General features: G+C 53.0%; 2 protein-coding genes across 3 annotated transcripts; one reads left to right on the top strand and one right to left on the bottom strand.

The window, feature by feature from the left end:
- Positions 1–1579: 1579 nt before the first annotated feature.
- LOC128278643 (uncharacterized) lies at positions 1580–10901 on the bottom strand. The gene is made up of 6 exons (XM_053017375.1): positions 8312–10901; positions 4493–7356; positions 2073–4428; positions 1883–2005; positions 1777–1819; positions 1580–1693 (listed from the first exon to the last, which is right to left on the bottom strand). The coding sequence occupies exons 1-6, from the start codon at positions 10899–10901 to the stop codon at positions 1648–1650; spliced, it is 8022 nt and encodes a 2673-aa protein (XP_052873335.1). The 3' UTR covers positions 1580–1647.
- Positions 10902–13166: 2265 nt separating this feature from the next.
- On the top strand, positions 13167–18666 carry LOC128278049 (zinc finger protein Xfin-like). 2 transcript variants are annotated; one of them, XM_053016692.1, is made up of 2 exons: positions 13167–15104; positions 17623–18666. In XM_053016692.1, the coding sequence occupies exons 1-2, from the start codon at positions 13205–13207 to the stop codon at positions 18387–18389; spliced, it is 2667 nt and encodes an 888-aa protein (XP_052872652.1). In that variant the 5' UTR covers positions 13167–13204; the 3' UTR covers positions 18390–18666. The 2 variants fall into 2 exon arrangements, with proteins under 2 accessions (XP_052872652.1, XP_052872651.1); XM_053016691.1 differs by having other exon boundaries at positions 13167–15116.
- Positions 18667–27119: the final 8453 nt, after the last annotated feature.

The raw sequence follows: 27119 nt of genomic DNA, 5'->3' as shown, positions 1-27119 counted from the left end.
ATATGTGTATGCGTGTGGTGGTGTGTATACAATGCGAGACCATCGAGAATTATTCAAATAGGTGTGGAATAATAATAAAAAGAACAAGCAATAAAAAGTGTGTGTACATTAATCTCTTCAGTTATCTCTTTTTTTTTAGTCCATCAAAAGCCGCTGTCTTTCTACTAATAAAATGATTTGCTTGTGAAGCTTGTGTTTCAGCGGAGTGATAAACATCAGGATAAAAAGTATTAAAAAAAGGTTACACTTTGCAAATACATGTTTAAACTATGCATACAATAATCACTAGAAGCAGGAGGCAGCTTAAATCCAACAACATATGATATTTTAAAAAAGTATTACGCTACGTTGCCAATTAGTTTATCCTTTCCAACCACTGCTGCCCGAGGGAATACAGTTCTTCGCCATTCTTGGGCTCCGGTTCGCTTCATCCACACACTACTCCCGCCGTTGTACAGGGTGGTCAAATGAGAACACTAATCAACATGTGAAGCAAGGCGTCAAATGAATACACTCTTTCCCTTCCTATTATCAGTCAAAGTAGAGAGAAAATTCTCCAGCGTAATGCAGAGAGAGAGAAAGAGAGAGAGAGAGAGAGAGGAGCTAGGAAAAATGCAACTTCCAATCGGGGAGAACGAGGTGCGGCTTTAACACACTACACGACAACGACGCTCGTAGTGCGGCACTGTCTACTGTGTCTTACGCTAGTTATTTATCTCTTTATATCGCTCTACTGTTTCTTACTTTCATTGTATAGCCTATCGGTGATGTCTGACCCCTCGGACCCCTAGTCTCTAAACCAAAACAAACAAACAAAAAGGCTACGGTTAAATTACACGTTCGAACTTGCCACACGTTCGTATTCAACATTACGCTAGAGTGTAAGTATATTTTTTAAACAATTTGAACTACTACTTGCTTTGTTGTTGGTTTTACTGTTGTTCTTTTTTTTTTGCTATCATTGTGTTTGACTTTTCACTTTTTACCATATACTGTATATATATTGCGAATATTTCTATACGTTACTCTGTACTATGATGCCCGCGTGCACCCGCGACGACGGTGGCTTGTTGTTTCCGTTTCTAACTGAGTTTCGCATTCTGCGTTTGCGTTTGTGTGTGTGTACGTTAAGCTGTTATGTGAGTGTGTGTGATTTTGATTCGATTACTTCACTAAACCCTAACTGTATTGATCTATCGTTGTCCCTACTTGCTCCTCCCTTCCCCTGTGCTGGACAGTATTATATTTAGGCGATTTGTATTCCTGCAAATGTTGTGTTACTTCTTGTGTTTACTTGTTCGCTTACTGTATATATGTTAGTTGTTGCTAGTTTGTCTCTTTGACTCCGCAACGTTACGTGTGCTGCAACACGCTACGTTTGCACGTCTTACTTATCAATAGTTTGTTTTTGTTCATTAACCATTATGATTACACTTACACATTGTTTCTGCACAGTTGTCCTGGAAAAGGGATACCTTTACCCTGCATGTGTTTGTGATGTGTGAAGTTTGTTACTGTTCGGCGAAGCTGCTCGCAAGCTGGAACGGCCACGACAGGCGGTGCGACAGAAAACAAGCTCCCCGTCGCGCCTCGTCGTGCGCTCATCTTTACGTGCGTCGCGTAATGGTGTTTCGGTTGCAGTTGTCACTATTGAATGCAAACATGGTTGTCTACCTTTTGTGCGCTGTTAAAGCTGTTCCGAAGGAAGTGGAAAGAAACATAGTGAACATTACTACTTTGCACCCCCCCCGCTCACTCGTGGCCGGGAAAACTTACGTTTTCTTGCAGAAACTACACTTGAAGGCTCCATTGTTGGCCTCTGGAATGGTAATATAAGAGGGTGTTAGGAAACGAACCTCTCAACCAACTCTCGCTCACTTACTCAAATGATGTTCCTCTCGATGGGTTTCGTAGGATTTCTTGTAGCTAAACGTAGCCGGACACTGGTCGCACTGGAACGGTTTCTCTCCCTTGTGTTGCGATTGAACGTGGGCTGTCAGAAGAGCTGAAATCGAGAGATTCGGCAAAGCATTAACAAAATGATGACGCGATCAAGTTCTGCCTCGACTCACCTCTCGTGTCGTACGAAGTGCCGCAGAAGTTGCAATCGAACGACTGTGGTTCGACCGGCTCCAGCAGCTCCTCGGCTATCGCCTCGTGCTGCTGGCGGATGTGCCGCTGCAGGTGGCCACTGTACTCGAAGCGATAGTGACAGACGCGACACTCGTGCGGTTTGTCCTTCGAGTGGTGCAGCTGCATGTGCTGGTTGAGATTGCACGGATAGAGAAACTCCTTCTTGCACAGCTCGCACTGAATCTTGCTCTTGCTGGAAGACGCTGACCCTTGCGCCCGTCCCAGCGCGGTCGAACGAGCCGAATGTCGCGCACGGCCACTGTGAGGCGTTGCGCGTTCCATTATGCTCATGTTCATGGTCCGCCGGAAGCTGGCAATCGAAGCGGACGACTGTTCCCCTTCCTCATCGTCGTCCTCTGCTCCGTCCACATCATTCGCGTCCGTTGCATCGTCCTCGTTGTCGTCATCATCGTCATCCTCATCACCCTCGTCATCATCGGCCTCGCCGGTGGCATTGTGACCTTTCAGGCGCCGCTGTTGCTGCTGAACCTGCTGCTGCTGAGCCTGCTGTTGCTGCTGTTGTTGCTGATAGCGCAAGTTAAAATCTTTATCGAAGATATTATCTTCCAGCACCAGCTCCAGGTTCGAACCATCGAAGAGTGGATCACCGCCTCCGCTTGCATCGTCACCTTCCTGCTGATAGTCGCCATCCGAGCTGCCGCCATCCGCTGCCCGACTACTACCACCTTCACCACCGACGCTGCTACTGTGTTCCTCGCCTGCTCCCCCATTACCCGCACTGGTACCGGCCGCACTGCCGGCACCGCTACCCCCGGCGCCACTAGACGATCCGGCCCCGTGATGATCGAGCGAATCGTTAAACATGTCCTCGTGCAGCATGTTGAACGCACTGATCCCGAACGGCACCTCCAGGTCCATCGCCTCACTGCCCAGGTGCGTCATCATGTGCGTCTTCAGTTCGTGCGTCGTCGGGAACGCTCCGGAACAGATGCGGCACACAAGGGCTTCGCGCTGGTCACCGCCCGATACCATGGGCTGCGTTACCACGGCGGGAGCCGCCGTCGCCGGAATCACGCGCCGCAGCTTCCGACCGCCCAGGTGTATCCGCATGTGCATCGCCAGCGATCGTGCTTTGATGAACTTCAAGGAACACATCGGACACTGGTGTGTCGGGACTCCGGTGTCCGATCGCGACGTCGTCGTCGTCGGCGCAATGATCACCTCGTCCGTCACCATGCCACCGTACTTCGGGACCGTGCCCATGGTGCCATCGTCGGCCACCAGCATTGCAGCGGCTGCCGCGGCGGCGGCAGCGGTCGCGGCAGCATGAGCCGCCGCCGCTGCTGCCGCGCCCGACCGTCGCCCGGAACCGACGGCCGGTGAGGCACGGTTCGGGGTCGACGTGACGAATGTCCCCGGTCCGCCCGCTTCAAAGTCTTTCGGTTCGTTCGGGTGATGGTTGGCCCGGTGGCGCACCAGGTGGCCTTTGTACTCGAACCGGTAGTGGCAGGTGCGACACTCGAACGGCTTCTCCCGGGCATGGTGCAGCTGGTGGTGCTGCTTGAGCAGGCAGCTGAACTTAAACACCTTGTGGCACAGCTTACACTGCCGATCGTTCGCCGTATAGCCCGTGTCGGGCGGCATCACGATCGGGGGGGCACTTCGTTTCCGCACATCGTTAATCCGCTCGATGTGCGTCTGCAGGTGGACGACGAGCTCGTTCTGGTTGGTGAACACGGCCGCACAGATCACGCACTTCACTTTCTTCTTCGCCCCCCACGTCCCGCGGGTCCCATCGTTGGAGGACGAACCGGCCGTCTCGTGGTTACCGCCGTCGGCGTCTCCCCGTCCACCGCCGGCCGCCGGCTCGTCTTCCGGGCCGTCGAGCAACACGAGCGGCTGCAGCAGGTGGGAGTTATCTTCAACCAGCTGATCGTGACGTTGATCATCGTCCTGATCCAGCATCGTCATCTCTCCGACGACGCTCGAAGACGACGACGCTGCCGCAGCCTCCGGCGGTTCCGGTTTGTCGTGCAGGTGGGTCAGCTCGTGGCGCTTTAGGTTCAGCTCGTGGACGAAGCTGTAGTGGCACTTTTTACACTCGTACGGCTTACCCGGCTGGTGGTGGAGGACCGTGTGCTGGTGCAGCTGGCTGCGGTAGGTGAACGTTTTCTTACACAAATGACACTGGATGATGCCGCCCCAGGACGAGCGCTTGCGCTTCGTGGGCGGTGGCGTGTATCCGGCAGGTGGGAGCGACTGGACAGCACGCGAAGGACGACCGCGCTGGTGGGTGCGCGCGTGTTCGCTGTAGATCACTTCATTGTCAAACATCTGCAAAAGCACACGTGGCGTCGTAAAAGAAAAACTCAAAGGAAAAACGTCAAAAGCTAATTACCTGCGGGCAAACGGGACACTTGAAGATCTTCGACTGCTCGACGTCCGGTCCGATATCAGGCAGCATGGCCACTCCGTCCCCTTGCTGTACGATCGATCGATGCGTTTTCAAATGCCAGTCGAGTGACTTTTTCTTCATGAAGCGCCCGGAGCAAAGCTTGCATTTGTAGATCAGCGTGCAACCTCCACCGTTGCCACCGGTGGCCGGCATCGTTAACGCTACGTTGGGCGATCCACCCAGGGAGGTGTCCTTGGTGCCATCTAGACCGCCACCGCCAAGGGAAGAATCGGCGGTCTCGTTTAGCAACTCGTCCGCACCGATCGCCGACCCATCGCCCGATTCCGTCGTCATCTCCGTCGTCGTACCGGGGTGAGCTTCGGCGGCGTGCGCCACGTATTGGGCGCGCGACTCAAACTCGCTGCTGCAGACGCGGCACAGATAGCACACCTCCGAGTGGGCCATCTGAGCCGCCTCCAGCGTGTGCGTCTTCATGTGCCCATTCAGCACACTCTCGCGTGTGAACGTTTCCGAGCAGATCGGACAGGTGTGGCCACCTCGCCCACTGCTAGCGCCGTCCGGTCCTACGGCGGCCGGGTTGCTTCCGCCGCCACCGTCCAGAACACCCGCCGCCATCGACATCACCGCCCATCGGCCACCAGTTCCGGTCGCTCCGGCTGCGGCTGATTTCATGCGCCTGCCACCGTGTGCGCTCACCACGTGCTGGTTCAGGAGTTTGCGCCGTGTGAACGATTCCTGGCACTTCGAGCACCGGTAGCGGGTCGGCTGCGTCGGATCGCAGCCCATCTCGTGGCGCAGCATGTGCGCGGTGTAGCTGTATTTCATCGCAAACCGATAGAAACAGATATGACACTCGAACGGACGGCCTTTCGTCGAGTGGACGCGCTTGTGGCGCCGGAACTGCGACACCGTACCGACCACCTTGTTGCACACCTTGCACATGAACACCTGCTCGCCGGTGTCCTGATTGAAGGAGATCTCTTCCGGGTCGATCGTACCCTCGCCCTCGTCCTCATCTCCATCCCCGTCGCCTTCGTCCTCTTCGCCTTCATCGTCCACGGTGCTGCCGTTACCGTGACGCGCCCGCTGCCGTGCCCCACTGCCGCCGGCCCCTTCGCCACCCTCCGTCTCATCGTCGTCCTCTTCATCATCACCGCTTTCGTCATCGTCGTCAACGGCACCTAGCAAACGATCGTCGCCATCGCCCGTTTCGGAGTACGATCGCTTGAAGCTGACGCGCTTCATTGCGGCCAGGTGCGTGTCCATGTGTGTGGCCAGCAGATCCTTTCTCGCAAACCGGGCCAAACACAGTTTACACTTGTAAAACTCGGAGAACACCTCCGGAAGGTCTGCAAACTCGCCCTTCACCAAGTCCTTTCGGTCGCCCTCATTCGCAGACAAAGATGTGCCAACATTCGCCTTACTGTCCTCCTCCTGGTCACCACTGTCGTCGTGACCACTCTCTCGTTTGATCCCTTTCTCGGACAGCCGTTCCTCATCCTCATCGCCGTCGCCGCCCCCATCGCCATCGCCGTCTTGGGTCTTGGATGCGGGTTCGCTCTTTACATCACTGTCCATCCGTTCGGCAGCTATCGTGGCCGCCGCTTCCGATCGTTCCGCGTAGCTGTGCGTTTCGGCATGTTCCTGCAGTACGGAACGGTCCGGAAAGGCGGCCGAGCAGACACGACAAACGTACACCAGCTCACTGTTGGCCGCCAGCAGCACATCCGCGTGCTTGTCCGCCATGTGCCCGTTCAGCCCGCTCTCCCGGGCAAACGCGGCCGAACAAACCGAACAAACGTGCTCCCGTCGCTGCCCTCCGGGCTGCTTTGCCCCTCCGGCGACATCATCCTCCTCGTGCGCCTCATCCTGCGCCTTTAGACCGTGCTTTTGCTCCAGGTGCTCAACGTACGAAGCGCGTTTCGTGAACCGAATATCACAAACGGAACACTTTAGCGGCGTCGGCGTCACGCTCGTACCTCTGCCACCGGCCGCCGCTGCCGCCGCCGCCGCAGCCGCCTTCTCTTTGCTGTGCTGTTTCAGGTGCCGCAAGAAGCTGGTCTGCTGGGTGAAGTGGCTCTGGCAGTACGGGCACTGCAGCGTATTGCGACGACTCTGCGGACTCATGTGTTCCTCGAAAATGTGGCGCTTGAGAAGGTCGAAGATGGGGAACGCTTTGTCGCACCGATTGCACGCAAACTCTCCGTCCGCTCCGCCGGTGGGCGCGGGAGAGGATTCGTCCAGCAGATCATCGGTGCCGGTCGCACTGTCCTCGAACCCAGCCGTTCCCTCGGCCGTCATCGAGATGAGCGTATTCGCGCAGACGTGCGAACGCATGTGCACGATCAGCCAACGCTCGTTGCGGAACGTGTAGTGACACTTGCGACACTTGTACGGCTTGGTCGGATCGTGCTGGCTGATGAAATGGTTCTTGAAGTAGCTGTGGTACTTGAACTCGCGCAAACACTTTGTGCACTGGTGCGCCCCGTTTGGCATGTACCGGTGGAACGAATTGTAGTCGTAGAAGGTGGCCGCCGATCGACTCGCCGCAGTCTGCTTGCCGCCACCCGGCGTCGGTGGCGGGCGACTTCCGTCAGTGTTCAGGTGCTGCAGCATCCCGCCGCCGTCCGGTCCGTTTGCTACATGCGGGAACTTCAGTTGACTCCGGGGATACTTGCTCCACTTCTTGGGAGTCGCCTGTTGCTGCTGCTGCTGCTGCTGGTAAACCGTCGACGAGCGTCCCGCGTGCAGCTTACGACCCATGGCGTACGCGTTTGTGAGCGGATACTGCTTATCCATCATGAAGCTGGCGTGATCCTTCATGAACGCCGGCCGTTTAGAGGAATCTACAAAGGGAAACATCGTTTTAAAAGGCCATCCAAAATGCATGCAAACAACTACCGAAGCACAATGAAACATAGTTCTTTGTTAACACCTGCTTTTGGTGAACCCAAAATTGTCAATAACCGAAACTTACAATAACCGACTTAAGGAAGCAATGGAGCGACCGGTAAAGTGGATTTTTTTTGGTAATAGTCAAGCAGGCTACGAAGGCTGTCGATAGTCGAGCAGGTCGAGCATACGAATTCGAGCAGGGTAGTAGACGCGAAACTAGCAACAATCGACAAGCAATCGACTAGTAGTCATTGGAGGATTTTCTCCGCTCCTTCAACTAGTTCTCCGCGGCCTTCCGCGTGATCAGACGTGCCACCGAGTGCTCTAAAGAGTTTCGTTCTCGAACAAACGTCCCACCGTGGGATTCAACGATTCGACCTTTTTGTGTTAAAACAATATAGTCACACCTCCAAAATAAAAAAATAGCAACCGAAATAATTGCTAAAGCAATGGCATAATCCGACATTTGATTGATAATTTGGGCACCCAACAGCTAAGAAGGTAAATGAACAACACATCATCGAAGTAACCATTTTAAACGGAAAATATAAAGGAGAAGATATATTACAGATTCCGTGGAACTCGCTTTTTCGATGATTCAAACAATCTCTCAAAACGAAATCCGATTTTAAAATGCTCTGACTACTTCTAGGAACCCAAACTAACCGAAATGGACAGAAAAAACCTCTCAAGAAGCGAAGCAACGCTCGAGGATACAGTTTACAAGTCTACTATGATGTCAGGAGGTGTCAGACCGTAATTTGTCGAGGCTTGCCCACAACCATTTTGGGAAAACACCGAAAACGAGATTTTCCAACGATTATTGTCCAACCGCGTGTTACCATCACACACATGCACGAAATATGTGTGATTGAAAACGCGGTGGACACCTCTCTTATACTTCACCGCGCGTTGACAACGTACCTCCGTAGAACAGCATATTCACTCCGTCGTGCTCGTAGCCATCTTGGTCTTGGTCGCCCCCGTTCCGATTGTCGAGCGTTTCCTTTTTGATGCGGCGCGTCGTCCCGGAAGCGATGAGCAGCTTTTGCTGGTACTTCCGGCGCAGCATCTCGTCGTTGCGCAAACAGGTATCGTACAGCTCGTATGCGGCCAACAGTTTCGCCTTGCACGTCCCGCAGATCTGGTCGGGCATGCCGGCGTTGCTGCCGAGCATGAGCGGATGGCAGATGGCCACCAGGATCGAGTAGAGGGTACGCGACTGATACTCCGGCACCACCGTACAGTAGAGCGATTCCAGTACCCGAACGGAGGAGTCTCCCTCCTTTTCCTCGCACAAGCACACGCGACAAACGTGCGCCACCGGCGACAGCCGTCCTCCGTCCTGGGCCTTCTCGCCGCCCTCTCCCATCTCGACCACCACCGGAACCAGCGGTTCCATCAGTTCGAGCTCGATCGACTCATCGTTTTTCGTGCGGCGCGATGTCGCGGGATGACCCCGACCGGGACGACCCCGGCCAGACGCCGGGGTGCGCCGCTTACGCGAACGTTTGCCCTGGTCACACTCGAAATCATAGTCATCATCATCGTCATCGTCATCACCACCACCATCATCCTCGTCTTCGTCGTCATCATCGTCGTCCTCGGCTTCATCGTCGAGCGGTCCATCCATTTCCACCAGCAAACTTTCGACCGGCGGCAAATTTTCCATCAACGCCAGATGATCCATTTCCTCGTCGTCCTCGTCCCCGTCCCGCCCATGGCCCCCGCGGATGCCGAGGGGGTGCGGTGACACCGTTCCCCGCGCACGATTCCCCGCCATCCCGTCGAACGAGTTTTCTTCGGCCGGTTCAACAAAGCGCACATGCTTGACCGGACGCTTCGGAGGGGCCACCACCACCTCGCCGCCGCCACCCAGTGAGGACATCGCTCCGGGGTGCTCGGAAACCGTGTCCTGCTTCACAACCACCAGGGAACATTCGTCCAGTGCTTCCGTTTTAGCCGTTGCGAGCGGATCTGTGGGCATCACTTCTTCCAGCGGCTCCGAGTCGGCCTCCGAGCCATCCTCGTCCTCCGAGGCATGCTCGCCCTCGTCGTCGTCCGCCTGCCCGCTGCTGTTGGCCCGCTGCGCCGCCGAGTGTATCGACGGATCGGTGGTGAGAGGAAGCGACAATCCAAGCTGCTGCTGCTGTTGATGTTGCTGCTGTTGCTGCTGTTGGTTGTTGCGGCCGGTCTCCACTTTTGGAATCGTAAATTCTGATTCAAGCGAAACATCGATCGGACCCCCGTACAGTGAGGCAGGCGTCGCGGCACCCTTCAGTGGATCGTTCGCCACGATCGTCATGCTGTGCGGGCTCGAAGTGGGCAACGAGACGGACGATGGGAACGAGGCAGGGCGCGAGGGTGACACGAACTCACCGTGCACGACCAGCGGTGCTCCGGTGGCACGCTGGGACAGGAGTGACGTCCCGGGGCTTCCGGTTTGCATCGTCGTCGTCGCCGCCGCCGTCATATCGTTCAACCGCATGCCTCCGGGGGAACCGGTCCCCATGAATGAGGCGACATGTGTCGGCGTAGTTCGATGCGGTGCCAGCGGTTCCATGCGCCCGTAAGCGGTGGCCGCCAGAGCCACAACCGAGCCGCCACCGGCAGTGCCACCGCCCCCGGGTGGAGAGCAGGCATTCGGGCTGGTGCGTATGACGACGGTCCCCGGGCTACCCTGCACCATACTCTGCACCACCGTCCCGTATCCTCCCGGTTCGACTCCAAAGTGTGCCTGGGTAGCCTGGCCACCCCCAGAACCACCGCCGCCACCACCACCGACATAGGACAGCTGATCATGAAACGTCGAATACTGATTTGGTGTCGGGACTAGGTGTTGCTGCTGCTGCACCCCGCCGTGTACCACGGACGTGCGGCGCTGTTCCGCACCACCGAGCACGGTGGCGAAGGGAAGTGTCCCGTGCACGAATCCGGTGCCTGCGGTACCGACAACTACGTCCACCTGCTGCTGCTGATGAAGGTGGCTATGGCCACCCAGATCCATCGGCGAACTGGAAGCGGCCGAGTTTAGGACGGTCGGCGGACAGGTAAGCGGCGAACCGCCGACCACCACGCCAACCCCGCGATCCGATGCCACCTGTGTCAGATTGTCGCCCCATTCCATCTGCGGCAGCTGGCTGCGGATTGCTGCGGCGTTACCGTATTTCGCGGCCTCCGCAGGCACCGACATGCAAGCCGCCGTCTGACGGACGAAATGTTGCTGCTGTTGTTGTTGATAATGCTGTTGATGTTGTTGTTGCTGTTGTTGTTGTTGGTGGTAATGTTGTTGCTGTTGCTGCTGTTGGTGGTACAATGACTGTTGCTGCTGCTGCGGATGCAAATGTTGTTGCTCCTGGAAGGCCTGCTGGTACAGTTGCTGCTGCTGCTGTTGCTGCTGTTGCTGGTGGTTGAGGTATGGCTGTCCCGTTCCAAAACCCGTATCCTGCACCGATTCCAATACGAAGGCTTTCGATTTAACGTCCTCGGGATGCATTATGCCATCGCATTCGGTTGGACGACGACAATTAGAGCAGCCCCGGGATGGATATCGCAAACGCCCTCCTTAAACGGCCCTCGCTGCCATATGCAACGCGAAATTGCCGAACAGCGCGCCGTGTCGCGGTTTATGTTTTTCGTCGCACGCGCGCCCGTGTGTATGTGTCTAATTTGCGCTCTTTTCACTTATGTTTTCAGCACCCTCACCCCTCCCGGCCACCGCCGCCGCCGCTTTTCTTTTCGCTAACACTTTAATAAGCACACACCGCACCCGCGGGATAAAAACGGTAAAAAACGATGTCGTCGTCGCGGTCGCGGTCGCCGTCGCGGTCGCCCCTTCTTGGTTGTGTTGTGTCGTAGTTTTGCTACCGTCGCCGCGCAGTAGGCCGTCGCCGCCGCCTGCTGCTGCTGCTGCTGGCGAATATGATGATGCGATGCTCGCTCTCGCCCTCTCTCTTTCCTACGCTCTCTCATCATCGACGTCGTCGTCGGTTGCTTCAATTGCACAAACAATCTTCCATCTTGATCCGCGGTACTGCGAGGTGCCACCATCATCATCATCATCAGCAGCACCATCCGTCGTCGACGTCGTCGTCGTCAATCTCCCTGGGGGATATCACGGGCGGGCCGTGCACCAAATCGAACCGAAAGCACACACATTTCCACCGCGCGGATTTCTGTGCCGAATCTGGCAACAACACACACACACACACACACACACGCGGTGGCGGGCTCCCGCCGTGACGATGGGGGCTAATTCTGCGCCTTTACGTTACGGGTTGGCGGATGCGGGGGTTACGGGGAAGTTCTGAACGCAGGAACGGGAAACGGGAAAACGAAAAACTGCCTTACTGCTGGCTGGCTGCCTCCTCCTCCTGCGCGCTACATGGAGCACCGTGCACGAATGACAGCTACTGCCATTGCCAGAGCCATGAAGGCTTTTCCCGTCCCGTCCGTTCGTCCCTCCGTCCGTCCGTCCGTCCGTGTGTCTCTCTAGCTTTCTCCCTCGACCGCCGCCGTTTTCTCGCTCTTACTTTTCACACTTCCTTCACACCGCGCCGCGCCGCGTGCCCTCGTCACCCACTACTATCACCCGCGGCGACTGGTGCGGGGCCCTTCGCACCACCACCGGGAAAGCCGCCCCTGCCGTTCTACCAGCCCTTCCTGCTCTGTACTGCTCTTGCACGCACACACCAACGCACAGCGACACATACTGTCGCGCTCGTCGCCTCAATCGGAACGGGTCCGCCGCGGGGGGGCACGCATTCTACCATCCGGCTTCTGATGGCGACAAAAAAGCGAAAGAAAAAAGAACGAGCGAAGCACACTTTACGCACTTTCGTCCTCGCGTGACACGCCGTGAACTGCGAAGCCGCCGTCCGTGTTGGGGCTTTTGTTTCCTTTCCGTTTTTCCTCCGCCGATACAGTTCTCCCGACTGTGTGACCGTTCCCGTGTGTTGCTAAATGATGCACTTTTCGCCACTTCGCATTCTTATTTGCCACCTTTACCTGTGGTCGCGCACTCTCCCTCTGCTGCTGCTGGTCTCGCTTCGCGTTCGTTGGTGTGCCTCCTTTTTGGGCGAAACGGGAACGGCGAAAAAAAAGCGGGCGAAAGGGTATGCCATCGCCTCCAGTGGCACACCACTTTGACGTTAGGCCGTGTGCCGTGGAAGAGTTGTAGCTTCACCCTTTTTTGCAAGCAGCAAACGTAGTTCAGGGCGCGAGGCGGACTGAGTGTAGCGAAAATCGGAAAATCGGGAAAAGCATCGTGCAAAAAACTGCATCGCATCCCACAGTCGTGCGTTGTAACACAACATTTCCGTCGACTCAAATTTATGTCGCCCCGCTGACAAGTACTCAACTATGCCCGGTAAACCAAGGCGACTCGACTCACACAAACAGCCCAAGGGCGCCGCGTTTGTGTGAGTGCTTGGCTTATTTGAACGAACCCCATTTGTTTTCTCATTTTCCTCCCCCACGGAGTGTTGAAAACCAGAGTTGCTGTGTTAGTAGGAAAACTCATTGCATCGCTGGCGGACACTTCTTTCCTGCGCATCGCTCCGCCCCGATACGGACCCGCGTTAACAAGGCATTTGGCAAGTGTGTTGGCCTTCGAAGGGCACAATTCCAGGATAAAACAAAGCATAACACAACCAGCATCTCGTGCGTCACCAATGGGCAGTTGTTGCAACGCAGTTTAATAACCGACCGAAGGGGAAAAAACAACAAAACACATCAAAGTCGGAGCGCTCGGCGGCGCCGATTGGGTCTGTGTTGATTAGCAGCTTGCAAAGTGCGCGAATGGAGCAGGCGGCGGCGACCAGCAAACCAGCATCGCCTGCTGTGTCAGGCGACGAAGCCGTAGTACAGCAGCAACAGGAATCGGAAGAACCGCCACGACCGTGCAGCATCTCCAAAGTCGGCCAGCAGCCACCAGCGGTGGCGGTTGCTGCGCGTACGATGGCCGTTTGCAGAATCTGTCTGGCGAGCGGCGTCCGATCGATGGTGTCCATTCACCGCCCGATTCGGGAGTACACCGGAAAAACGCTGCTCAGTATGCTGCTGACCGTGTGTATGCCGCTCAACAACCGCGACCGTGAGGCGGACGGCGGCGGCGGCGGACAAATGCCGGAGAGCATTTGTCGCAGCTGCCAGTGGAAGCTGCTGTCAGCGTACGATCTCTACCAGACCACACTGGCCAGCGATGACCAGCTACGGAGGAGGAACGACCAACTGCTGGAACCGACACTAGACGAATCGCATCCCACCATAAAGCTGGAGATGCCGGACGATGATGATATGTACGATGATATGTACCGGCCGGAGGTGGAACTCACGATGCCGTCGTCGCTGCAGGATGACACGAACCAAATGGACGAGACCGGTGGCACGGCAATGGAGACCGGCGATCCCGGTGAGCTGGCGGACGAGTCCAAATTTTCCATACCCGACACGAAGGAATCGTTCATCGATGAGCACTACCAGTACGAGCCGGGCTCCGGTAACCATGTGTGTGGGTTGTGCAGTCAAGATTTTCCCTACAAAAGCCAATGCCGGGCTCACATTGCGGCGAAACACAATCCGGCCAAACCGTTCAAGTGTGACACCTGTTTCTGCACGCTCACGAGTCTCCAGCGGCTGCAGCGGCACAAGATCGTGGCACACGGCGAGGGCCAGGTCAAACAGCAGGACGCGATCGAAGAGCAAAACGATTGCACCGGCGACACGATGTACGTTTGTCCGATCTGTGCCAAAAAGTTCGCCTCGTCGGTGCGCTTCCGGCGCCACAAGAGTGTGCACGCCGTGCACAAGCGACCGTTCAAGTGTGACATCTGTCTGTACCGGTTCCCGAGCAAATCGCAGCTCACCCAGCACGCCAAGGTACACCGAGAGCCGACCGAGGGCCAGGAAACGGAAGCGGGCCCCCTTCTGCCCTGTGACCAGTGCGAAGAGATGTTCTCCGGCAAGCGATTGCTAACGATTCACCAGCGGAAAGTGCATGGGCGGCCGGGCGGACGGACGGAGGATGGGCGCGAGCGAACCGACTACTCCTGCATCATCTGCAACGAAAGCTTTGCCCGGGAAAGCGTCCTGAATACGCACATGAAAATGCACGAACTGTTGGCCGCGGAGAAGGACAAGGAAAAGCGGCTCGACCTGGAACGGTTGGTGAAGCAAGAGCTGCAGCACCAAATGGCGCTCAATGTGCCACCGTTGCCCCCGCTGTCGCCCGAAGTGCCAGACCATGCCCACTCGGTGCTGGAACCGTTCGCCCTCGGTCTGGTGCCGGTTGTTAAGGAAACCGACGACGGTGGAGGTGACGGGGTCGAGGATGGCGCAGCAGCGCAACCCTCGACTACAACCTTCGGCAGCATCAACAACAATAGTTTCATCAGCTTTAACAACAATAACTCCCGGAAGATGGCGACTCTCGGAGCTGCAGCAGCGGCAGCTAAGAAAAAGATCATCCCAACCGATATTGCTTACGTTTGCAGTGTCTGCGAACAGGAGTTCGATGAGCGCGAGCAGCTCAAAAAACACCAAAAGCGCCAGCATCGCAAACTGAAGGTAGATATCGTGACCACCGAAGCGCCATGCAACGGCAGTGGCGTGGAAGGTCCGCGAAACCTTGAACCGCCACCGCTCACGGCAATGCCCGGGCTGGAGCTGAAGCTGATGAATGGTTCCATGAAACGGCACAGTTTTGCAACATGTAAGTTCTTTATTGCTTTCTTTGTTAGTTGCATTACCAAATGGAACAAAATATGCGCGGGCGCGCGCGTTTGTGTGTGTGTGAGGCATAAAATAGTCAAACTGCACATTAGTTACGACAATTCTTTTTAAATAATCATAATTTGCTGCTTTTGGTTCTATTTGCTTTTTCTCCATACATCTCAAAGCGACCGCTTTCCCCCACAATGAGAAACCAACGGAAAAATTCTCAACTCTCTCGCTTTTGGAGGCGTGTTTGGTAGTATGTTCGGCCCGTAGTTGAAAGTAAACATGTGTCTCTGGTCTAGTTAGCCTCGCATCTATCTGGCTTATGATCGGCTTAATTTACTCTCCGATACGCGCCCTCGTCCGTAGTCTCTGGTTGGTGGTTGTGTCAGAACCGTATTTGTCATGTCTTTCACTCTCATAATTGATTTGTTCGTCTATCGAGTGCCTCCCGTTTGTTTTTTTGTATCTATTGGCACGCGGCTAGAAAATGAGCAGCGTCCACGTATCTAAGAGCAGGAGAAACTCCATTTTAGAAGTTTTCCCTTCAGTCAGTTCACTAACATTGCTACACTTTCCGTACCACTTGGCACACTATGTTATCTGATATTTTGTTCCATGTTTGTGCTGCTGGTGTTTGTCTGGGCTGTTTTATGTTTTTCCATTACTTTCACAAGTCCAGTTATCGTTTGTCCGTAACATATCAAAAATTGTCTAAAACTACTAGTAATGCAGTGTGAAACTCTAAACATTGTTTCATTTAAAAGAAACTACAAACAACGCACAAAATGTATTCGCCCTTCACCATTGCCTAGGAAACAATTCTCTGCTTCTTTTTTTGCCCTACTCATCGTTGCTTTACTCAATTGAAAGCCAATCATGGGCGTTTGTGTTTCAGTGTGTTGCCTAGTTGTATAAAATGTAGTCTTTCATATTAGTTGAATTAGCAAAGTAACAATGGTTCTGTGGTCCGCTCACGTCGACTGGGTGGGTATGGGTGCTTTACGTTATCGTCGTCGGAATACAGCGCAGCGCCTAGGTACGAATAAGCAACCATTGGCCTGGTGTATGTGCAATCGAGGCTAAAGATAATATGTGCTTTATTTGTATGCTCTTTCCTGCGCGCTCTCGTGTCGCCTGTTGTTTCGTCTCTGTGTTCTACCGGCGGTGGCAGTCTTCTTCGCCGCTTTGTGTTTCATTTCGTAATCACTTTCGTGTCTTTCCTGCTTCTGTTGTCTCTCTCTTTGTGTTGTTTTGTTAAAATTTCCCCTTTCTTTTCCAACGATTCACCGTGTGGCTTTTGTTTTTCATTTCAAGACCAAACTATTGTATTTATTTCACTGTACTTTATGTTCAAAAGCATCAATCGATAAATTACATGGCAATATTTCTAATTCCCAGGCTCTGGCAGTCCTAGTTTAATTGCTTTATGCTTTTGTCAGTACACCCCCGTTTTGCTTCACTCTCGTCGTCGTTTTGTGTCTTGCGGCACTCCTCTCGATTTTACGGACAACTCGCGTCGCGTCGAACGGTCGTTCTCTCAGCATAGATTAGGTTCATTTTTTTTATAGATAACTTCCCCTTTTTCGTCGACAAATGTGTCTGTTTCGTTTCTTCCAACTGAAGATAGTGTATCAAGCCGTCTCATGTAAGGCATCGGGGTTTTGGGTTTTTTTTTCTCTCGTTTCCGATTCCTCTGTGGTTCGGTTGATGCCCTCAAGACAATTGCTCGATAGTTGTTTCCTTGCCAGTTGTTTATTCTCGTATTGATTAATGTTTTTTTTCGCTTTTCTCTGCACGTTTTCACTTTGGTTGGAACGAAACACTTATATCACAATCGGTACCCCGTACTCACCGATTTTTGTGCTCCTTCGGTTATTTGTACTTTTCCTAAATATGCATGCTGTAAATATGTGCTTCATTGTTGCACATACTTATGTTATTATTAGATTTTTCTAATGGGGAAGTAAAAGATGACATACTACTTCGTCATTTGGGAATGTGAGTCACTCTCAGAGAGGGAGTAAACCATTCCGTTTGATTTTCGGTTCTTCCTGCCCGATAAAATGCATTTATTAAATAAAATGTTTGTTATCGGTTTACTTCCGCACGATGAACGCGTTGTTGAAATGAACATACTTTTCATTTTTTAAATAAAATTAGCATTTCTTACTAATTTACAAGATTTACGAACATTTTTCATCGTTCGTTTCTTTTTTTCAATCAAGCGACGTGAGCTTACTTAGCCATTGTTGTCTCTATTGAAAGTCTGGTTTTATACAAACTTTTGTTTTGGTGTGTATTAGTTTAAATGTGTATGTGTGTGTATCTAGCTGTGTAACCATGTAAACCATATTGGCCATATTGAAACTTTTGAATGACATTTTTCAATTTGGAATTTACATTTTGCTCCTATTGCAGCCTTTGAATGAAATTCCGCTCCAAGACTCCGCTACGAACAAATTGATAGCGTTTCTTATTGCATTTTTGTTTAATTTTAGACCAAACCCCCGATAAAATGGATGACGATTTGATGATCATTGATTCCGAGGACGAAACCAAACCGAACGATAGCAAAACCTTGCTCTCATCCACTCCAAGCGGCTCGGCGGAAGGACAGAATGCCAGTGCCACCCCCGGTTCGCAGATTCGATGTGAACTGTGCCATAAAACCTTCACGTACAACTGCTACCTGACCATGCATATGCGCAAAAATCACGACGAATCGAAACCTTACGGCTGCAAAGTGTGCCATTATCGGTTCGGCTACCGTGGAACCCTTCTGCGCCACCAGCTGATACATTCGTCGCAAAGCGTACGGCCAGGTGGTCACGGTTCGATCATATTCAAGTGCCGGATCTGCTCGGCCAAGTTTTTGGAACTGATGCACTTGAACAAGCATCTGAAAACTCACCGACAACCGACGGAACCGCCCGTTGCCGAAACCAGCGGCCAAGTGCAGCTCATTCGATGCAGCGAATGTACGCAGATATTCAGCGACCGTGTCCAGTTCGAGGAGCACGAGCAGAAAGAGCACAAGCCGAAGTCTGAAAGAGGCACCTTCCGTCCAGCTACCACATCAACGGCCGGCGATCACCGATCCAGCAGTTTGTCCCAGCGAATGCAAGAAGCTCCCTCGGCATCATCGTCCCCGTTCACTAGCAGCAGCAGCGTCAAGAACAAGCTGAATTTCGAGCTAAAGGATGAGCAACCCGACGATTATCTTACCGATATTTCCATCGTCAAAGTGGAGCCAGTTGCTAACTAGATTAAATAGTCGTTGTTCTTGCTTGGGATCTATACCATCATTAAAGTGTCGCGCAATCTACAGACCTTTAGAGGCTCCAAACGTTTCAGTTACACTATATATGTACCGTTAACGGTGGAATAATTTAGCGGGGTTGTAATAAATGGAACCATTTTTGGCGATAACGTCATCCCTTCTCGGAGTGCAACCGCAATCCAATTCGGGGTTACCAAAGAGTACTTAACATATAGTGCTATTTTTGTAGGTTTGTAGTATGTGGAATCTAATTTGATGAATAAACTTTTAACTATTTGCCTAATTACGCTGGATTTTAGTACCTTTGTATGTGTATTAACTTTAAAAAAATCATACGTATTGTATAAATTAAAAATATTCCTTGTGTCAGGTTCAAAATTAAGCGAAGCGAAACAATAGACCAACTTCGTGCTGAAGCACCCATTTCGCCGCTGTCAAAAGTTGACACCGTTCGCAGCAGGGGCGAATACGAAAACAGGCGAATACGCCGTTGTCTCGTTTTATCGCTCGCACGCACACACGTTGGACATCCTTTCTCTCGCGTCAATAGCAATCATGTTGGGTTTGCTGGCTTTCTCTGAGGCCCCAATGCACAACAAAGCGAGCAAAGCAAAGCGATGCGAAAAACACAAATTATGCCGTCTAGCGCATTCTCAAATTCTTGAGGTTTCCATCTGACGCAAAAGCATCGGAAACATATATATTATTGTTGACCATCGAGTAAGCCTATCTCGGCAGTTGCTGGTGTGCGTGAAATTATGTGTAGCCTGCTCTCTTTCACTCTGCCGCTCTGGCCGCGGCGGCACACACTTGAAGCCTGACGCGAATCTCGGGCGAAATTCAGCGCTCTCACACAACCTGTTGCTTTCTTTCGTTCTGCAGCAGCTCCAGTCATACAAATGGTCTGACGCCGCGCGAGTGCGTCGTGTGATTCGTTAGTTTTCCGCGGTGAACGCGCTTTTCCGTTTTAGTTTCGTTCGCATTTTCGGTTCAATCTTCTGGCTCTCCCACATTCAGTTCCATTCCATTGCATTCCACATTGAGCAGCAAGTCCGCGGTAGCATCATTTTGCGTTGTGCTTTTAAGTTTCAATCACCGTCGCCAATCTACGTGGACCTGCGCCAGTTTTGTGTCCACCCTTTCGGCGAACCATGAACTTGAGAGCCGAGCCATTCCGCTTCGCGTTGCTGCTATTTGTTTTTTACCACGACTGTCCCCATTGTGACGAAACGAGCTAACGCGCCGCCGTGCACGACGATAAGTGAAATAGAGTGTTGAAGAAACAAATGTAATGTAAAAAATAATTCGTGACGAAAATTGATTATGTTTATTTGGTTTGTGAGAAAACGCAATAAGTAGCGGGTACGTTGCGAGCGAAAAGTGAAACAGAAACGGCTATGAACATGTCGGGACAAGAAGAAACGATGAAGAAACATGTCGCTGGGATCAGCGGTGGCGTCGTGCAAGAAAACATCTAACAAGGCCAGCGACGAGGGGCGACGACACGCGGAGGGGTTTGTGTAGGTAGAGTGGCTAGCGTCGCGTTTAGTAGCGAGAGTGCGCCGCGGCAACATACTATACTATGCTGCGCGAAAAGAAAGACTCGACGACGACGACCAAGACGCGTTGCGAACGGAAGGAAGACATAATAGAGAGCAACAAATAAAGAAAGCAGCTGGCGGCGGCTGCGGGGTGTGTTGCGTCGTTGTGCAGCCAGCCGACGGTCCAGTGGAAAAGAGACCGACCGATCGTCGGTGGAACAAACCCGTAAAAATCCTCACGAAACGGGAACCCGCCGAAGAGTCATCGGCGTCACCGCAGCATCAGCGCGAGGCTTATATGCGTGTGGCTACGTATATTGTGTTCGCCATCACGGTAGGCTTTGCGAAGCGTAGCGTCGCACGTTTTTGGCACACTCACACACATACGAGGCAAACGAGTTCCTGGCTCTCCGTTCTTTTGAGTAAGCATCCCCCAGGAGGACAGTGAGCGCAGAATATAAACAAAAATAAACAAATATGACCGTACGCCAAATCATTGTTGTGCGCCTTGCCTAACGCAAACACAACGCAGCTGAACCTTTTGCAGGGACGACGATTTATGTTGGCTTTTAATTTGCACATTCACGACACGAGTGACGCCAAAACTAATCCACCCCGAACACCGCGAATCACCATCGCGGTTGGCAGTGGAAATGGCGACCTTGAACTGGCACACCCCTCGGGCACCGGCACCAGGAAGCGCAGCGACAGGGTCAACGAAGAAGCCTTCGGGCCCTCGGTCCGGCATTCGGACGAAGACTGTGTACGATTACTATAAACCGGGCGGTGTTGCCGCTGCAGCCGCGGTTGCCAACGTTACGGCTGGCCCTCAAAACGTCTCCCCGTACATGATGCTGCCGGGAAACTGCATGTTCGATGCCACTGCAGCGATGCCCGAGTATGCCCACAAGATAGCGACTTCCGCACCGGCCGTTCCACCGCCGGCGGCACAGGTTGCACCGGAGCCGGTTCCGGAGGATGACGATATACTGAGCGACATCACCATTCAGTTCGACGACGATGAGGTTCAAACGCTATACTTTGGACCGGTCGAAATTATCGGTAACAGTGGCGGAAGCAGCAACGGTGTGGCCAACGGTGAAGCTTCAATCGGTGGTACGACGGGAGGTTCCGCGGGTGTGATGGTGGGACGCACGAGAGATCGCTTCCCGGAAGAAAAAGCAATCGTAACACTGGAAACGGTCGGTGGAAGGGCAACGAGCCAGCCGCTGCCGATGTATTTGCAGCAACAAAAGAAGCAGAAACAGTTGCAACAACAACAGCATCATCAACAACAGCAGCAGCAGCAGCAGCGACAAAAACAACAGCAACAGCAGCAGTTACTGCAGCAACAACAGCAGCACAGACTGTTGCTACAGCAACAAATGCTACACCAGCAACAGCAACAGCAGCATCATCAGCGGCCGCAGCATCAGCAGCAACCACAACACCAACAAGCGATGCAGCAGCAAAAGCGAACACATCAGAAGCATAAGCAACAAATGCATCAGCAGCAACAGTTTCAACAAAAGCTGCACCAACAACAAAGCATGTTGAGGGAACAAACCATTTTACAGCAAATGCAGCTCCTTCATGAATCTCAGCAGCGCCAGCTGCAAGCACAGCAGCAACGGCACCAGGCGTCGATTAATCTGACCGAACTGCAGCGAAAGATGAACGTCCAGCAATCAACTGTCCAGCAGCAGCGCAGTAAGCCACAACCGAAGCAGCACAACGTGTGGGAAAGCCCCCAGACGGTGTCCCTGTTGCAGCCTGCGCAACCGAAGCAGACTCCAAAGCCCTCGTCATCTGCCCACCAGCAACAGCAACAAATTCGGTCGAAAATGTGCGTAAAGGAAGCGCCGCCGGTCCATAACTTTGCCCATGGTGCTGCCAGCGTTGCGTCGCCCATCACTGACACGGCGGCAGTGCCGTCCGTTTCCAGACCTTTTGTCATGACTGAACCCCCCAGTGCTCCGCGACCGGAAGTAGTTAGTCATCGCATGACGCCGTCGCTGGCAAACGGCGCTGTTAGCGTGTTACGAACACTTCCCAGCACCGTAACTCCGTTCACCCAGCATATCAAGCAAGAACCGGTGCTGCCTGATGCTGTGGAAGACCCGGGAACATTGGCAGCAGCAACGTCGGTGGAAACGAAACCGGTGATAGTGCCGGAAGGCGGAAAGCAACAGCACCAAAATGGATTCGGCATTTCGCCAGATGGTGGCATTGAGTGTCGTGCGACGACAACGACGGTCGCCACGGCACCCGTCGCAACCAACACAGTGAAACGATCGCTGAGCACCTCATTGACAGCAGTCACCACAGTCGGCGGCGGCGGCGGTTGTGTTGAACAACAAACAAACCATGCGGTTGTACAACAATCGCTCGCCGAAAGCGGCTGCCGGGTTGCTGCTGCTGCTGGTGATGATAGCTGCCGCTTGCCAGGTCCTGTTGATGCACAAGCAAAAGTATCACCGGCACTGAAAAACAAAAACAAGGTGCAAGGTGTGGATAATGTAACGGATATTCCCACAACGTCTGCGTCTCCTGTGCTTCCGGAAGCAGTTGGTGAGTGCACTGTTTCATTACAATATTAATTGTAATTTTTATTACAAAAAAACCTCCATTCGGTTCGCGACATGGGAAACACGTCAACCATTTTCTTTCCACGCGTACCTGGTTTTGTGTGATGGTGGTAGTGGAAACACAAAATGGAGCCACCTGGTAGCTCGTGTGACCGTCAATGGGGTCAATCGTGTGTGACAAACAGATATTCCATGTGTGTAATGACGAGTTTTTTTTTACATGTTACATACCGAAAAAACGATTCCTTATTCAACAATATCAACGCTCGTATGTGAAGTGTTGGTTTCGCGAATGATCATCGCTTGCTATGTGTAAGCAACCATGCTGCTCCATTGTCCAACGTTTTGTGTGTTGCGTGTGTAACTTTTTTTTTTTACATTTACTACGTTTTACGGTACTTCTAAGGTGACGCGATTATTTGGCGAAAATTCTACACCCTCTGTCTGTGTTTATTAAACTTCACAACTGGGAAACTAATATATGTTTTACATCTTTCAGTTTCACCTACTCCCGTCGTCAAACGTGGCCGAGGGCGTCCGCCGAAGATCAAAACGCTAGACTCTCCTCAACTTGCGATAACAGCACCGCCCGGTATTTCGCCGCCAACTGGAGACAGGCCAGAGCAAGATTTTGTTCCACTGAACGAACATGCAGCGAAAAATGCAGTTTACGATGCCAATAGCAGCGGTACCAATACGGTTGCTGTGCCGAAAAGTTCGCGCAAAATTCCTAATCGCCGCAAGGACGAGGAGGTAGTGAGACAGCAGAAAGGGTTCATCTCTCTGGCCGCACTTTGTCCACCGCGCGTGCGTAAACGGGTCCCGGATGCCAGCAATCGCAGCAACGGCAGCGCTGCAGTCGCCGAAACAACCACGAAGAAGGATGTTGTTGCTACGGAAAAGACTGAAAGTGACGAACCTACTTTGATGGTAGCGACAGGCAACGTACCTTCTCTTCAGCAGGCAGCAGCACCGATCATCGAGAGTGGGACAGAAGATGGATTACAAAAGGATAGTAACGCTCAAGAATCATCTCCCGCGGGAGCCGGAAAGCCACTGGAGCAAAAGACGATCGCAGTTGACCACCAGACGCACGTACAATCGGCAACCGAGTCGGGGGGGGCTACCGCAGGCAGTAAAAGAGTCATCCCCCAGCAGCGATAGTGGCATCGAGTCCGTGTTCGATGCTTCAGCCAACGCCAATACTACAAAGTGTTCCAAATTGGGCTTGGAAACGGCTGAGCAGCATGATGCGCGTGCAGAGCAACCGGCGTCCACCGGCCAAACACCTTCGACTGGTGGTGGCAGTGACGACGAGCGAACCGTTGTTGCAAGCGCGGAAGCGAATGTTGAAGGGCGAAGGTCGGATGATGGTATCGGTGCGAGCGGGCTGGACGAGACCACCACCGTGAAGCCATCGCGGTTGAGTCGCGTCGGGAGAAAACTATCGGCCAAGGCAAAGGAAGCAATGGCGGTCGCTGAAGCTCCTCCACAACTGATTTTTGGAGACTTTCAGTGTCGCAACTGTGACATGTCCTTTAAGACTGAGCTTTGGTACAAAAAGCACCTGCTGAACGTTCACCGGCACCCGGAGACGAGTCCTCCGAGTGGTGGAGACCTTGCACCGAACGTGGTTGCACGTTGTAATGAGAAGAACGTTCTGTCGGGAGAAGCAGAGCATATGACTGAAAACGCATCAACGCTTGCCCCGGATACTGCCCCTGAAACGGCGAATGGGTTGGATAAAAATGGCCATCACATTGAGCCGGACGCAACGACGAATGGGACGGAGGAGCAGGAAGATCTGGTCCCGCCAGTAGAAATAAATGGAACATCAAGTCGCGACGCGATGGCGGACACTGTGGTGCTGAATGAGATGGTGGGCCGTAAGCGCAAACTAACCGACTCCAGTGACGAAGGTACCGTAAAGAAGGGCCGTAAAGACATCAACGTGACACCACCACCGCCGTCGGTGAAGGAACCAACCGAACCGTTCACACCGGTGGTTAAGGCGAAAATATCGAACTTAAAGGTCGAATACCGTCCGTCTAGTGTCCGCAATCGGAATGCCGTGGTAGCGGCAGAGGCAAAGCAAGAACTGCAAGAGCAAACCGTGATCGATGAACAACAGCTTAACGTCGGCGTAACTTCCCAGCTGGTGCTTGATTTGCCGACGGAAACGAAAGCGGACGAAAAGGCGTCGATAGTAGCTGCACCACCACCAGCATTAGCACCGGAAGTAGCACCAGAAGCAGCACCAGAAGCATTGGAGAGCAGCGTGGCGGAACCGCCAGTCGAGATGACCGAAGCCAAGGTGGAGCCAGAGGATCCGAATCGCCTAACGCCATTCGAGATGGCCAAGGTGACGATCATTGAAGCGGGGGTCGCGGGGTGCCACTTCAAGTGCATTATATGCGGTGGACAGTTCAGCGATATGCCCGCCATCAAGGCGCACCTCTCGAAGGTGCACGCGGCCATCAAGCGCCGTTCGTGCGAGTACTGTGGCCGTTCGTTCGTCCAGACGGGCGATCTGACGCGCCACATACGGATTCACACCGGGCACCGACCGTTCAAGTGTCCGTATGTCGAGTGTAGCTTCGCGTTCATTTCGTCCGGCGATCTGCACAAACACGTCCGGCGTCACAACGTGTCCGTGCCGGTCCCGAAGCCGCACGTGTGCGACTACTGCGGCAAAGAGTTCGAGCGGTCGTACGACTTGAAGCGCCACAAAACGATGCACCTGAAGACGGAGCCGGGCTTCAAGGGCATCTCGTGCGAGGTGTGCGGCAAGATGTTCGCCCGGAAGGATCAGTATCGGGCGCACACGTACCGCCACATCGGGTACCGCCCGTATCGGTGCGAGGTGTGCGGCAAAACGTTCACCGATCCGAGCAACTACTCCAAGCACGGCCGGCTCCACGAGATGGACGGCGTCGAGGTGGTGTGCTACTTCTGTTCGCGGAAGTTTAAAAACAAGAGCGCCATCTCGAAGCACATCTTCCACTGTCAGCAGCGGACGCAGGGCACACGCAAGACGAACCGCGGCGTCCCGCTGGCAGCCTCGTTTATTAAGGGCATGAAGAAGGAAGCGAAGATTGAGTCGGACTGCGGCGGGGAGGAAGAGAATGGATGGAACGACGACGATGATCAGCAGTCCCTCCTAGCAGCCTCGGTTACGGGCGGTGGTGGAGGCTCAGCGGTCCGAAAATCCAAGCGCGGCGGCGGCGGCAGCAAGGGGAAGAGCCGACGGCAACAACGGCGACGCGCGACGTTAGACGATGATAGTAGTGATGATTCGATGTACGATGCGAGCAGCTCCCGCCACACCACCAGCGATCAGGAGTCACCGGATGAAACCGTTCCGGTGAAGCGAAGTCGCCGAAGCAAACCGGCGGCTGACAACACCGCCACCGCCGTCGCCGCCATAAGTAGTGCTGCGGCGGACACTTCGTCGTAACACTGCGCGGGAAATATCCGTTCGATGGTGCTCTTAAGGGGACAAACGACGAGAAGGCAGAGGCCGAGGATGGAGAACGTTTTTTTCGTCTATTTTGAATTATGCTCCGTCAATTTGGGTGTAATTTTACGATAAGCAATCTTTTTTTTTTTTCTTAATCCGATTTACGCGCGCAGCATTTTCCGGCCCGATAAGCCCTCGCGCGCCGGTGGGTTTAGTTTTAGCTGAATTGGGGCCGGTAATGGCGAACACAGCAGAATGCTGAAGGGGAGAATGGTTTCCGTTTCCCGCTACTCTCTGTACCGTTACTTAAACCGACACGGAACTGCTGCTACTATTTTTAAGGAAGGAAAGTTTATGCTTAACAATGCTTAAAAAGGGAGACACGCGCGGGTGCTCAGGGAATGCTCTGGCGTTGTAACGTTCCAGTACGTTCCTACTCTACTTACCGCGCGCCGCGACACACACATTTATCCTTTTCTCAATCAACGAAAAAGACAAAACACACGTTCCAACACGCTGCACTCTGTTAAGTGTAGTGCACTTTTCTATTAAATTATTTAAAAAAGTATCTAGACACTAAGGGCAGCATAGTTTGTATTTTCTTTTCTTTTTGCAATACATTTTAAGGCTTGCGTGTATTACTTTACCGTGAACGTGTAAGAACGATCATTCTGCAGCAACTAAAGTCGAGTGCGAACAAGCAGAACAGTGAAATAAATTATGGCAAACGGCTCGTTTTACAGGGAACCTTCAGACATACATAGAAAAAGGCTTGGAAAACGTAGATCCTAACGAACACACAACGGTTTCTAAAATATCATTGATTCGAGCGGAAACGAAATGATTTCGGAGAATGGCGATGGGGGTCCCGGTGTTTTATTGTTATTCAAACAGATTGACGGTCCGGTAAACGTAAGGGGGCACACTCATATTACTGCTCACGCTTTGGCTTCCTTCCGGACGTTGCATTTCCACTGCGAAGAGAAGCAGATTTTCCATTACTTTAAGTGACTTAAACGATAGTGACAAGCTCTCGGCACCATGAGCAAGTGAGTAATAAGTGAAGCCAATCGGTGTTTTTGTTTGCGTGCTAGGAGTTTGTACATTATTTCGTATTGCTTTTACA

This window comes from Anopheles cruzii, chromosome 2 (assembly GCF_943734635.1).
Source record: "Anopheles cruzii chromosome 2, idAnoCruzAS_RS32_06, whole genome shotgun sequence".
Lineage (NCBI taxonomy): Eukaryota > Metazoa > Arthropoda > Insecta > Diptera > Culicidae > Anopheles > Anopheles cruzii.
Note: the sequence above shows the minus strand (reverse complement) of the source record. Positions and strands in the feature narration are given on the sequence as shown.

Coding starts and splice junctions, on each gene's coding strand:
- LOC128278643 (XM_053017375.1), bottom strand. CDS start 10,901: ATGCATCCCGAGGACGTTAAATCGAAAGCCTTCGTATTGGAATCGGTG. Junction 4,429..4,492: donor AGTGTCCCGTTTGCCCGCAG/GTAATTAGCTTT, acceptor GTGCTTTTGCAG/ATGTTTGACAATGAAGTGAT. Junction 1,694..1,776: donor TGTAGTTTCTGCAAGAAAAC/GTAAGTTTTCCC, acceptor CCTTCGGAACAG/CTTTAACAGCGCACAAAAGG.
- LOC128278049 (XM_053016691.1), top strand. CDS start 13,205: ATGGAGCAGGCGGCGGCGACCAGCAAACCAGCATCGCCTGCTGTGTCA. Junction 15,117..17,622: donor ACGGCACAGTTTTGCAACAT/GTAAGTTCTTTA, acceptor GTTTAATTTTAG/ACCAAACCCCCGATAAAATG.